General features: G+C 30.2%; 1 protein-coding gene across 1 annotated transcript in view; it reads left to right on the forward strand.

Annotated features, from left to right (window-relative positions):
- The window catches only part of LOC132917254 (lutropin-choriogonadotropic hormone receptor-like), a 116,317-nt gene extending 102,100 nt beyond the window's left edge, over nucleotides 1–14,217 (forward strand). Inside the window, exons 14-15 of the mRNA XM_060977901.1 lie at nucleotides 4,159–4,387; nucleotides 11,319–14,217. Coding sequence (XP_060833884.1) covers nucleotides 4,159–4,387; nucleotides 11,319–12,258 — 1,169 coding nt within the window. The 3' untranslated portion in view covers nucleotides 12,259–14,217. The remainder of the gene's footprint in view (nucleotides 1–4,158; nucleotides 4,388–11,318) is intronic.
- The last annotated feature ends 729 nt before the right edge of the window (nucleotides 14,218–14,946 follow it).

Here is a 14,946-nt window from a genome sequence, read left to right on the forward strand (position 1 = left end):
ATATTATAATTTACGACATATATTACTCGACAATAATTAGTTGCTAACGTATAATACAATTTTTGATTAAATATTTCATATTTATATAAATTAATAAAATAATAGTAGAAATATTAACATTGAGAAATAAGAAATATGTGTGTCCTTTAAAAATAAATTGAAAAACCTAAAAAAAGGATAATGATGAAAATTGTATTTCATTACCTCAAGTCGTTAATAATAATAAAAAAAAAAAGAAATACAACAATTACATGTTGATGAAAACAAAAGCAAAGTAGTAAAAATATGCATCTGATTTATTTATAATTATGTTATTAAAATATATGATATTAATCACTATGGTCCCGTGGGACATCCCGTGCCGCAAAATATCGTATCTGTTTAGTTGATCAAATTAATTCAGAGTTTGTTGCTCGTGCACTTTGAAATTCATAGGTATTATTATCGGACATATTAATTGAACGATGTTCGTCGATCAAAAACAACGAGACGTAACAAGTTAAACAAACTTTTCACGGGATCTGCTACGCGATACTACATAACTTTACCGAGTATATAATACTATACAGCCATCGCAGTTTATGGGCCGTATTTAATTACAAAAATAAAATAATACACCGTTAACTTTGAGTCACGACAAATAAATTGTTTTATCATCGGTGAGTAAGTTTGTTGTACCTATACAAGAACGAAGTGGAATGCTGTAATCGAAAACGATTTGATTGTATACATCTGGAGTGGCTAAACTATTTTGACGGAGATCTACTAAGAACATATTCTTCCTTTGAGGATCGACTTATTTTTTATTATTGAGTATCTTTCACCTATAATTATTAACAGACATATTATATTTTGTATAAATGATAAAATAAAAATCTATTTTACAACTAATTTATAAAATCTATTTAAACATGCAAATATGCAATAATACATTATTTCGCTGTTGTGGAATTGTGACAGTTGCACTATATTTTTGATAAGTTGGTTATAATCTGAATAATTAATAGTCGCTGACTACTAAACTAAGACACGGGTCTAAATAGACACCGGAAAATGTAACTCGGTATTCAGATTTAATAATTTTTATGGGAGAAAATGCTGTTTCACACAGATATGTTTACCAAAAAAAGGTTATCCAGTTTTTCCGATGGTGAGCATTCGATAAAATTGATTAAAAATAAATTCTAACATGATAGACTTTGAAATTGTCCGCGACCTACTTTTTGGCCATCCCTGGTAGACATCATACAATTATACGTAATATATTGCACACGCCATCGTTTTAAATTAAAAAATAAAACTCATCACATACTAAATGGGTGACGATGATTGTCACGATATTTATTAGTTTTTGCTTGTTAAATATAGGTATATATACTTGTTGCTATTTTATATTGCGAATTTTCAAAGTTCGATACTTTCATACCACTTACTGTCTGCGTGACAGTGTTTTTTAACACGCGTATATACACTATGTATATTGTATATGTATAAAAAGACTCTTTAAAATGCTCAATTTGAAACCCTAAAAAGTGCATACAATTATAATTGTGTCTATATAGTACCACCACAGTTGTTAATAGTACGAGCATAATATAATATAATGAAAACATTGAAAACTGCAACAATCCGGTCGCGCTTTTATCCAATACTATAATATTTCATTTGAGTGTTATTCATTATACGATTTCTTATTAAAAAAAATTTACTATCGCTTTTTATTATTTGTATTGTATCCATTTATATAAATTAAAAAAAAAAAATCAATTTCCCGGTTTAACTAGTTAGCTAAATCACCACCAAGGTACAATACAATATTATACTTATACACAATGCAGTTGTTCGGGTTATTAACATTGATAACGACGGTTTATACAATATAGGACGTTTAGTTGTGTAAAAGGACATTAAAAACGTTAAATTCGTCCTCGTCCTTTAAAACGGCAATAACTAAACGCCATAAATGCCACTTTATAGCACAACTCGGTGCCTTATCGTACACCGTCGCGTCGTTGTGCCCTGCACATAGCTACTACAAACGCGGACGCCATACTTTGTGCGTGTATAAAAGAGATACGTGGAAAATAGTCTCCGCTTAAAATATGTGTAGAATGTACTCAATTATAGGTTATAAGATGTATTGTTTGACACCTCTTGATAGGTAACTCTCAATAGCGGACACGTTTCGTTTGCCCCACTCCTATGGTTTCTGCTATAGAGAGGCTTAACTACATCACCTGCCGTGTATTTAAATGCAATAAAAAAAACTTATTTTTAGGAGACTTAAAAGTAATTAAATTATTGGTTTATAATTCATAAGTATTATAAGTTATAACAGTTTGATGGACATTTTTTACGTTACGTATACATTTATGTAGGTAATAATGATTTAAGATTTGCTATGTATACCGAATTTTAATTTTATTAAACATACGCATATTATAATTAATGTATAACTAAATATTGGTTTATTATTAAATAGAGTTAATACAGTCTGCCAACTTTAAACTTAAGACATATTATCATGTGAGTGAACAATATACATTGTTCCTATATTACCTAGACAAATCTTATATTATCTGTGCCAATTGTACCATACCTATACTATTTTTCTCTTATGACAAATTAACAGTTGTTATATTATTATACCATTTCATATTTTTCTACCACCCAAATCAATAAAAGTAATATTAAAATTTAAAAAAAAAACCTTCAAACTATAATACCACGCGTTATCATTATTACAACTATTATTATAATTAATGTGAATTATTAACTTTAATTAATTGTGTGTACAGAATACGTACAATATTGAAAATTGTGTGATTTGAATTTATGAGTAATAACCAATAATCATTAATATATTAAATACTTTATGACTTCATTAATACTCATTAGCATTTATAGTACTAGCACTTTGTAGAATAATTATTACTTAACTATTTAAGTTATTAATTATATTTGCATTTTTTTTTTTATTTTAAAGATTTAACATGTATGCCATCTCTAGACTCTAGTGTAATTATAAGTCCACAATTTGTTTTAATTTACTATAATTCATTTTAGTTTATGAGATTTAACATAAGTTAATTATGTTCGAGGTAGCTGTTCAGATAATAGTGTATAGTCATAGAAAATACCTTCAGTACATATTCCCTGTGATGTTTGAAAATAAAATTTAATTATTTTTCGTGATTGACTTTTTTTATGACAAAAAAAGGCCCCATCAAAGTTCATCACACAGTTCTTTGTAATTTTGACATAAAATAGAAAACAAATTTTCGTTTACTCGTTTTTAATCAATATTTACGATATATCTTGTGTTCAATATGCTTTGGATAAAAAATTAGTTTTATTTTAACTGTTGGGTTATAGGCAACTACTAATTGAATGGTCTTTGACGAATTTCGATAATAATTTGATAAATTTGATAAACATGTACACAACATGAGTCTGCTATAATCACGATTATTTAATATTGGTCATATTAATTGTCTACGTATAAAAATTATTATAAGTGTATGTATACGTAAATAGTAGTGATTGGACGATACATAATACATATAAGTGTATGGTAACGTCGAAATAAATTTACAAAAATTGTATGTAAAAAAATAATAGTATAATTTCAGTTCACTCGTGTTCTTGAATTTCTAGTTGTTTTTTTTTTATTATAGACAAATAATATTGAAGATTAAACGAAATAAGATTTATGGTATGTACATGTCGTATTAATAAATTGAACCCAGACAATGTACCAATGCGCGGTATTAAATATAGTAATATTTTTCTCGACGATTGGAAGCAATCGAATAAAACCCAAAGAAAACTATAATAACTATTTTCTGTCATACGTTCATACCCTTAATATAGTTATATACACACAATAATATATTAATACTTACATAAATTAATTAGTTTATAGAACATTAGTATATCGCTTAAACGATGAAATTAGATACGTTGTATTATTATTTACAATACGATCGTTATAAGTATAAGTATGACGGTACTAACGTACTATAATGTATATGAGTAATTTGTCGGATACTTACAATAATTCGTGTGGCCATTACATAAGAATTCCTCCGTCGTTTTTTATATTATATGTTATAACCTCAACTGTGTTCTCAAGATCACTGCATTATAATTATACAGGTATCGGTTGCCAAGTTGCCGGTTTCCTGACCGTGTTTTCGTGCATGCTCTCCGTGTTTACGTTGATGATCATCACCGGCGAACGTTGGTATACTATCACTTACGCCATACACCTGAATCGTCGGCTCAAGCTTGGAGCCTCTGTCAACATAATGGCCGTCGGTTGGTTGTTCTCGCTGGTTATGGGTGCGTTACCACTGATGGGCACCAGTGGTTACTCGAAGACCAGGTGAGATATAAATTCGACCTATACATCTAGGTGGGATCTTGGTAGAGGCTACGCCGTTCCAAATTTACTGCAGGATAATAAGTTATAAAACATATTTTATTTTATGAGGCAAAAAATAACTAAAAATGAGTGTGCTGTAGCCTGTAAAGCTGATTCTCGAATTTGACTAATTTCGATGAACAAAGAGATATTCTGTCAATTTAATAGATAAAAATGATAAATACGAGTATACTCATATAGTTAAAAACACAAAAATGTATACTAAATTTCAATTTTAATTTATTGATTCGGGGAAATATTAAACTTAAGTAAAAATCAAGTTTTCAAAAATGCTACACTTTAACAGATAACGAATATCGAACGCACTGCAAATTATTTCCAATTTAATAAATCTTTACAACGATTTTGCTATAAAAACAATTGGAGGAGAACCATTGTGACTTCAAAATTATCATGATAAATGACCTTTCAATCTTAATACTGGCAGGAAATCCTCGATGAAGACTAAAAGGAAGTGGTGTCGTGACTTTTTATTAAAATAATAATATTAACGTTATAACAGAAATTAAATAAAAATGTAATCAAATAAAAACATCATTAACATCTTAAAAGAAATAAAATTATATAACCTAATCTAAGCTAAAATTAAAATGTAAATCTTTTGTAAACCAAATGTATATTAATAACTAATGGCCTAATAGCTAATGTCCCATGTTCAATAAAAAAAAAATAATAATAAATAAAAATAATATAATATTAACACGTTCATGGACAAAAAAAAGTTTAGTATCGCCCCTTAATTAAACACCTCATTCGTGTATGATATATTTTACTATTTACTTATAAATTTACCATTGCACATTTTATTGTATTGATTATTTATTTAAAGTTTAAAAAAAAGTTTATTCAAATATTATACTTAACATAAAAATATAGGCTATTATATAAATATCAAAAAAGTAATTTTTATTATGGGGATAAGTAAAGAAAAAATAAATAGTGTATAAAGAGTATATTTTTCAATATAACAGATAGCCGAAAATCAAAATTTAATTTTTCATCTATTTTCTTGTTACAAATTTCAAATTTGTACTTATAATTATAAATATTTTAATAAAGTTATTAAAAAAAAATTTCCAGTTGAAATAAAGCAAAAAATAATATTATCCTAAAATATCGAATAAATATTATATTATGCAATTTTGGCACAACGTAAAGGCCAATACGCAATAAACGCTAAGTAGAACGCTATTAAAAATAAAAATGTAGTTAAAAAATATGTAACGTTTGATTAAGTGCTTCTTACAAGTTATACAACGTGTATCGTATTTCATTTTACGTTGTGGAAAAGCTGTAAAAAATTTAAATTAATTGTAACCAAATATATTCAATGATATTTTATATTATAATAAGTCACCAATAATTACTTTCTATAGAATCAGGTGAAAATTTTAATGTACTTTAAATATTTTAAAAACATTTTCCTGTGGATTGTATTCTGTTAAACAAAAATAAATATTTTAAAATCAATAGTTTCCAAAAAGCAAATTTAAAACAACAGACCGTAATAAAGAAACAAATTTTATATTTTACCTTATTTTATAGATAAGATTATATCATTTTGAAAACGGATTGTTTAACTTGGTGATAAACCTAAATATAAAAAGCTAACTCTATATTTTGTTATACGATTCAAAAAAAGGATGAAAGGCTTATTATTTATAATAAATCATAGTTTCCAATTCAATGTATACAATAATCATCAAAAGTGTACTTATACCTCAAATTGTTACTATGGAAGGTTTCTGTTTGATTTCACACTCTACCATGATATACCTAGACATTATAAGAATGCACACAGCCTAATGCATGATTCAAAATAAATATTTTTTTACATAACCGCTTTAAGTATTTAAAATAAGGTTAGGTGTATGTATATTAATCAGTTCCCATTAAAATATAATATGCCTCAACCTAAGTAAAAGAACTGAAAAAATCGTTTAATTTAAAAAAAAAAACATTAATATTTTTCCTTTATCAATTATAATATTAATATACAGTACGACGATTATTATACAATATTGTGAATATTGTGAGATCCCCCACTCCATTTCATAAAATTAAGAATTGAACAATAAATAAGTCATCTCATTGAAATAACACATACGAATATATACTTTCAAGTAGGAATCATTTCCAAAATCATCAACATTATAAGAATATAAGTACATACTACATACATATTTTAGCTATATTTTAATATTCTTTAATTAATACTCAATACCCGCACAAATTACAGTGCTATAATACTATGGATTCTTCTTTATCTTAACAATAAGATAGAAGTTATAGAGTATTTCAATAGTTGTTCGAACTTATAATATAATATTATTCTATTAAATGTGCTAATAATAATCATAGTATTTGAATATTATACGTCAACATAATTTATACCTTTAACAACTCATAAGCTACGGAATGATTGTTTCTTTTTCTACAAAAACCTATTTTGACAATAGCAAACGATTTCATTTCATTAGAATTGCTAATACACACCAACCCTGTTGTACTATATGATATTTGAAATATTTCATATGTGTATGTTTTTTTACTACCCACAAACCAAATGACGTCCAAATATGAACATAAATCCAAGACAGAGGGGATTCGATTTACGACGAATAAAATCTCGAGGGAAAGATATATCTCGAACCGTGTCCGTGTATCGCTAAAATTGTTAATAGTTTTCATGTTGGACGATGTTCTTAACGAGAAAAATCGACGAAATTTTGCACACTGTTCTCTTTTTTTATCTCATCGTGATTCATTGAATCGATTTTGTTCGCCAAATTTTGATATTTCACAGCAGTACATAAACCGCTCCAAACTAACAAATGATAAAAATGTCTTTTTTGTTTGTCATAATTGCCGACTTAGGGACGATTTATGTCTTATTATGTCAAAATAATGTTAACGTAAACATATTATTTAAAATAAAAAATAAAAATCATCTCTTTTATGTCGAATTAAATTTATTTTAATGGGCTTTGCGCGTCTTAAGTACACTTTTTAGAACGAATAAAAATGACGTTATTCATTATACAATGGTCGGACATAGTCAAGTGTGACGATGATTGCGAGGCACGTCAAATTTCTCGACAAACGATGACGTGATCAATTATCTATAAGTATAAATATTACTACTGTAAGCGGGGTATTATGGTAAAACTGCAATGTATGTTTTTTGACAATTTTGCGTGAAGTTATAGTTTTATTAATTAATTTTTTAATTAATTTATATTTAGTTTTTAGTCAGTGCTTAACAAAAGTAATTGATTTTAACGTTTTCTAATATTTCTACCGCATTACGGGGAATCTAACGTTATGATATTATATATTGTATAGATTCAGAACACCGTTAATTTTTAATCGATTTTCAAATAAAACAAACATTTATATAATTAATTTTTCACAAAGTGCCAACTTATACTTGCGACGACGTAAAATAATAATATTATGGCTATGGTGACGCCGAGTAGACGGCGACGACGGTGTATATAAAATGTAACCGATGAATAAAAGCGCTTGATGATTATTATAAGGTCGAATTTGCATATTACGTATTATTTCGTACACCCCACAAGTGTGTAATATACACCATTATCTAACTTACAGAATCTCTGACTATGCTTTTCGCCCGACACATGTGTACATTTTTCTCATGATTATTTTCGAACCCAGAAAATCGACAAAAACCAAACGGCTAAGAACCATCTGCAAAGGTGAGCGTTTTAACTCCAGCGATCTTACAAACAATCTGGAGGTATCACTTACAAATCTCTTTGAAAGAATTAAGTACTTAAGAATTTGGAGAGAGTTGCTTTCTACTATGATATAAATCGACGTTTCCAGCGACAAATTAAATGCCAGTAGATTTACTCCTTCTTTAACTCCGTTAAATGTTTATCACACATATTTTTAACACGTTATTTGGGTTTTTTGATCAAATATAAAATACAGGTCTAAAATGATGTCCAATAAATCATGATAATTATCTATTTTATTTTCTGTAAATGGCAACAAAATATATTTTTAAAAATTACAATTTTTTGTGAGTCAACTATATATTTAACATTTATATGCGTTTAAAAGTAAAAATTAAGTAATAAAAGGTAGACTTAAATGACACTGCGCATGATGCTGAATTTATTGAAGACAATTTTATGAAAATTTGCTGAAAACTATGGATTTGCATAAGGGACATCCGTTTTATACCGTTGACTTTCAATGGTAGATATATTTATTATAATAGCTGATCCTGCACGGCGTTACCCGCGACAAATTAAATAATGACAGTAAATTTATCTTATGTTAAACTCGGTTAAATGTGAATTGCACATATTTTAACACATTAATTTGGGTGATTTTTACAAAATATTAAATATCTAAACATTTAAAACGATATCCAATTATAATAACTATTTTATTTTCCATGTTTGATGGCAACCCTATACAAACAAAACAATATACTTTTTTGTGAGACAACAAATCCTTACAGGAGCCCCTCTTTAAAATACAAAATGTATAGATTTGGCTTTGAGATGCACATTCTCGGATATATGATTGCCTGCCTAAACGGTAAACCTAAGTACGATAGACACTGGTGTAGATCGCTTACAACACATATACGTTGTTTTTTATTAATATGAGATTATTGAAAGCTTCAAGAATCAAAAAAACATTGAAGTACTTCTCTCCCAGAGTTATTCTATATCCCAGTACATAAAACATCATACGGACATAACCACATATTACATCGAATACTTAGAGCCGTGAATTCAGTTTAATTACTTAGGCCATGTCCCACACATTTAGATTGTCTTCCATTATTAATACTATTTATTTTTGTTTTTTGTTTTTTTACCTACCAATACTTAGCTATCCTACATATTATTATTGTATTAATTAATTTCTTATAATATGTTATTTGTTTCATATCATTACGTCTTATTTTGTCAATTTTTTGTAACCATGTTAAACTACCGTTTCGCGTAAATAAACTAATAATTATTATTATTATTATATTTTATACGTTAAATAGATATTTGGGTTTAAATAAAATCAATTCACAAAAGACACCGCATGGCATTAGTGTAATATATAACCCAATAAACTGTTTACCTATATATAGTATTTTGTCGTCTGGCTTTTTCACTCTATACGAACCTCTTTTTGGACATTTTTATATTGAATATTTAAACATCAAATAGAATTGGTAGTATACCGTCTGCTGCAATTCCACTATACTATATAAACTATCTTAGATTCGGTCCAATAATATATACGATTAATCGATGATTAGGTATAAAGATAACATCTATAATATTAAAAAATTTAATTTCAATAAATGTGACATTCTTTGAATTTATCTACAATATATAAAATGATTAACATGGTGTAAAATGATGTTACATTAAAGGTAGCAACCACCTATACACAGAATAGTATACTTAGCGAACTATATATAATATATAAATAGATAATCAGAGAGTGGACAATGATTAATGTGCTAGTGCACTCTGATAAGTTTACAATTTAATACTAATGAGTGGACTACCATTTTCTGTCCAGAGCACTACCATTCATCAGATAAATAAATATAAAAATCACAAATTACAGATTGTTATTTTGATAATATTTTATAATAGGCTCTAATTATTAATTATAATGCTTTCAAATTGATGTTATGAATTAAGCTACTCTATACGTTTTAGTTTATAATTTAATTTATAATATTTATAACAATATTGGCATGGATAAAATTTATCCAACGAATGTTCTCCGAATTTAAATAATGTTTTTCATTAAAAACTCTCTGTGTTCATTAGTTTGCCTTCGCCCTCTAATTGAATATAGTTTTGTCGTTTGAGATCTGCCAGCCACTACTGACAGTGTAACACTCAAAATGTCGAAAAGAGTTCAACGTAAATGTCTACGTTTTGCATCATATATCCTCAAAGTTGCCTGCTCTCATCGTGACTACCACCAAAAAGCTTTAAATCTATCTTCTATATTTTAGATTAAAGAGACAAGCTGTTCATTTAAACTGTTTAAGAAAACTTTTGGTAAATTAGATTAATTTTCTTACATTGTTTTCCCGAAAACATATTATCGGAGTTCCCCTCGCCAAACGTTAACCGATATTTCCTATAGAAAATATATGTTTCCTTTTCCTATACTAACTATTTATCACACACGTCCTCGCCTACACGTAGTCTTGTATGCGATTCGCAAACGACGATCGTCTCATTTCTCGTTGAGTTTTCAAATTGATTTTACATTTTAAACTATTACTTACACATATAGTAATTCATATATTGTTCACTTGACATTAAACAAAAAAAAAAAAAAAATACAAAATAACATATCAGCGCTGTGCCAGGACAGAACTACATGTGGAGCGGTCCACATATTATTACATCGGTGGTAAAATAGCAGTTTTATACTGTTTATAGGCACTAACCGCGATAATAACATACGACAATAATACGCTCGATTAGTGCCTACGTCATACGCGTTATCAAATGGTATACATTTTATCAATCGGATCGTTTTGGATCCAAACAAACTAAGGTGCTTATTTAAAATTTATACAAAATAAATTATTAAATTAATTTTGTTTGTTAAAACAATTTAAAACAGTTTAGAGCATTTTTATTTTGTGAATAGATCCAATAGATTCAGCTGTTTTAAAAGACTGTAACTTACGAACTTATTTTATTTCATATTCATTTCAAATGTGTATTTTGTTTTGTTTGGATCCGAAATGAAATATCGATAAGGATTAATAACGTACGTGACGTCACACACTAATCGTCCGTACTTTATGTACTTTATTTTTTTTATAAAATACGTGTTTGTTCCGTTTCAGCATTTGCCTGCCCATGGACTACACGACGTTCACCGACAAGGTGTACCTGTTCTCCTTGCTGACGTTCAACGGCATGGCGTTCGTGTTGATATGCGCGTGCTACGCCAAGATGTACGCGTCGATCAGGGGCGGCCGGGAAGCGGTGGCGTCGGTGGCCCGGTCCGACATGACGGTGGCCAAGCGCATGGCCCTGCTCGTGTTCACGGACTTCGCGTGCTGGGCACCAGTGGCGTTCTTCGGGTTGACCGCGCTCGCCGGTTACCCGCTCATCGACGTGCCCAAGACCAAAATCCTGTTGGTGTTCTTCTATCCGCTCAACTCGTGCGCGAACCCGTACCTGTACGCGCTGCTCACGCAACAGTACCGCCGCGACCTGTTCGTCCTGCTCAGCCGGTTCGGCGTGTGCAGCCGCCGCGCCGACGAGTACAAGGGGACGGGCCCGGTGCCGTGCGGCCGGCGCAAGGCCCACTGCAACGACGCGCAGCGGCACCGGGACCGCCGGGGCTACGGCGGCGGGGGCGGCGGGGGCGGTGGCGGATTCGGCGGCGGCGACGGGTGCGGCGGTGGCGGCGGCGGCGGTTACGACGACGCGGGACAGAGCGGCGGCGGCGGCGGCGGCAGCAACCATCACCGCGGTTCGGTGATGACCACCGTCACGTCCGTCGATTCGGTGATCGCGTGCCGGCCCGGCTCGCTGACGCCGCTCCAGGAGCAGCAGCTCAACTGCACCGCCGAGTACGCGGCGCACCGCGCGCACTCGCCGCCGCACACGCCGTCGCCGGTGCAGCAACCGTCGCTGATGACGCCGCTGCAGCAGAACTTGGAACTGATGCCGCTGCACGGCGGCGGCGGCGGCGACGAAGACGACGAATACGACGATTCCGTGTCGGTCATTTCGGTGCAACTGCGGCAGAGATCGCGCGACGGGTGCGGCGAGTAACACGCCGGCCGGCGTTTCGGCCGCCAACGATCAGCCGTCGAACGTTATTAAACCGGACCAACACGAGCGCAAAACCTTCGCCGCCGCCCGACACGTTTTCGATGACAACGATCTCGTAGTTATTAATGTCGCGCGCGTGCCAGATCTTTTGCACGAGTTTGGCCCGTCGCGTTTTACTGATGAGATGATGATGATATTATGAAACCGCTGGTTTTTATATAAAAAAAATAAAATAAATAAATACCACTTCCCATTTTTGGCCCAGCTCCGTGTACGGATTTAAGATGGGTAAGTTTGGGTAAGTGTACCTACATATTATATACCATTTATATACAATACACGAGGCTAGGTGAATTTACTATTTATTTATTTTTTAACTGGTATTCGTATTTTTTAACTGGTATTATGCGTGTAGATTGATGTCAGTTAAAAGTAAGTTACTTTTATTTCTTTTTAACTTTTACAGTTTTTAATAGAAAAAAAGCAACTTGGATAACTTAGTTATAAATCCATTAGGGTACATTTTTTTTTCTTAATGTTTACAATGAATAAAAAATCACAATAAATAAATTCGATTGATTTAAGCATACGCACAAAGACAAAAACAATATAATACACATAAGAATAATTAATTAAAAGGCAGAGGCGGTTTGTTATAAGAATACTAAGAGCGATTGCTCCTTCTCCGAAAATGGGGGGAAAAAATGTTTAAAGTGTAATAGGTTTATTCGTAATTCATAACAGAAGATTGATCATTGTTCAAGTAAAAATAAGTTTGTTCATATCGAAAATTGTAAAAGTTAATGAAAAATGTAACTAAAGAAGAACCTAAAAATATTACATTGGTCCTAGTAAATGTAGTTGGTGGGTGGGTGGGTGGGTTGTTTAGAAACTTGCTCCTTGAGTTATGAAGACTCAAGCCACCACTGATTAAAAGAGAAGCCATCAAATGATAAATCCTATACTTATGAGTTATTAATTATTTAGGTTAAATTTTCAAGCGATTACTGGTATCCCTTTAAATTTCCAACTGAATAATCACTCAGATGATAGTTTTTTAATTTAAATATTTTTAATAAATGTGTGTGAGGCAATGGAATTTTCCATGAAAGTTGATTTGATCCATATTTAAATCAGAAATACTATGAATTTAACACATCGGCAGTCTACAATTTAAAATTAACATTATATTATACACGTACATAACAATTTTTTTTTATACTTAAAAACTAATTTACACAAAATAAAGTAAGTATATTATTTTAAATGTTCATATTATGAAAACAATATTATCTTAACCTGACTATACAATTAATTAAGTGTTTAGTAACTATTAACCGCATATCATGGGATACATTTAAACTCTTAACTTAGAAGATACGTTTTAAAAAAAAAAGTAACTTTTTATAAAACTTAGTCAAAAGTAATTTAACTCGTTAATGCCCAGACTTGTATATACATAATATATATAAAACGTGTATTGTATAGTATGTTATAGCGGCACATATTATAGAGTGTGTTTTCGTTACACGACGCATGTCGTGAAAAGTCGATTAGTCAACATAATTAATAATAATTAATGTTGTATAGTTTAAATAATAATTTTAGTTGTATGTTTACTTTACACATATAATATTATATAGTTATATAAAGTGTTTAAAAAATCTCAAAAAGTCATGTTTTGTATAGAATATTGAGAATCTTAGTTATTTAAGTGTTTATGTACCATATTATACTGTTTTACAAATGTACGATATTCATGTATGATTATTTTTTTTTTTTTTAGTTTAAAAAAGAATAACGGTTTGACTATAGACATTGTTTTATAATATAATATTACGAAAGATATTTATAGTGTTGATAACTTTGAGTAGCTACCCCCCTAAGTGTGTGTTGTTTAGTTTACTTTTTTTTCATGTTTCAAAAACAGTTTATAAAATAAATAACTTTATGAACCTACATCAGCGATGGTTATTATTTCAAATTTTGATATTGATTGCCAATTTTTCCATATTATAATAAGGTATAACTTCGGGCTTTCTTATTGTTTTATAATATACAATACAATATATATGATGTTCGCTTATTATTATAGGAAAAAACAGAGTACCAGAATACCAGCCAATTGCCAGCGTAAGTTATTTATTTTTTTAAAGAGTTATTGTGAACAAATCAAGCGAATGCATGTCAGAAGATCTATACATAAATATATAAAAAAAAAATCGATTTCGTACAATGATGTATTTACTATTTTTACTAAAGTAACAAACTAACAAAAATATAAATATATGTTTATTATAACAATATTAGAGAAAAAATACGTAGCTAAATCGACAAAATAAAATATATTACGAGAATTTATAAGAGACTTTTATATAACATAAAAATATGATATGTCGATTTATTGTATATATTGAAAAATGAGTATCTATATTTATTATACCATACAATATTTATTCGTGTATACCTACAGTCTAACACTATACGAAATTTTATCTGACATCCACAATACAGGTATTAATCTTTATTTTTATGAAGAAAAATAGTATTTATCATCCAGTTATAATTAGTTTTCAAGAGTTTATAGGTATGTAAATACATTTTATCGGCAAATAAAAAATCACGATATTATATATTATATAAGTAATATTAAGGGGATTGGAAGCGGTGACTTTCTGTCTTTGTCTA

This window comes from Rhopalosiphum padi, chromosome 1, assembly GCF_020882245.1.
Source record: "Rhopalosiphum padi isolate XX-2018 chromosome 1, ASM2088224v1, whole genome shotgun sequence".
Taxonomy (NCBI): domain Eukaryota; kingdom Metazoa; phylum Arthropoda; class Insecta; order Hemiptera; family Aphididae; genus Rhopalosiphum; species Rhopalosiphum padi.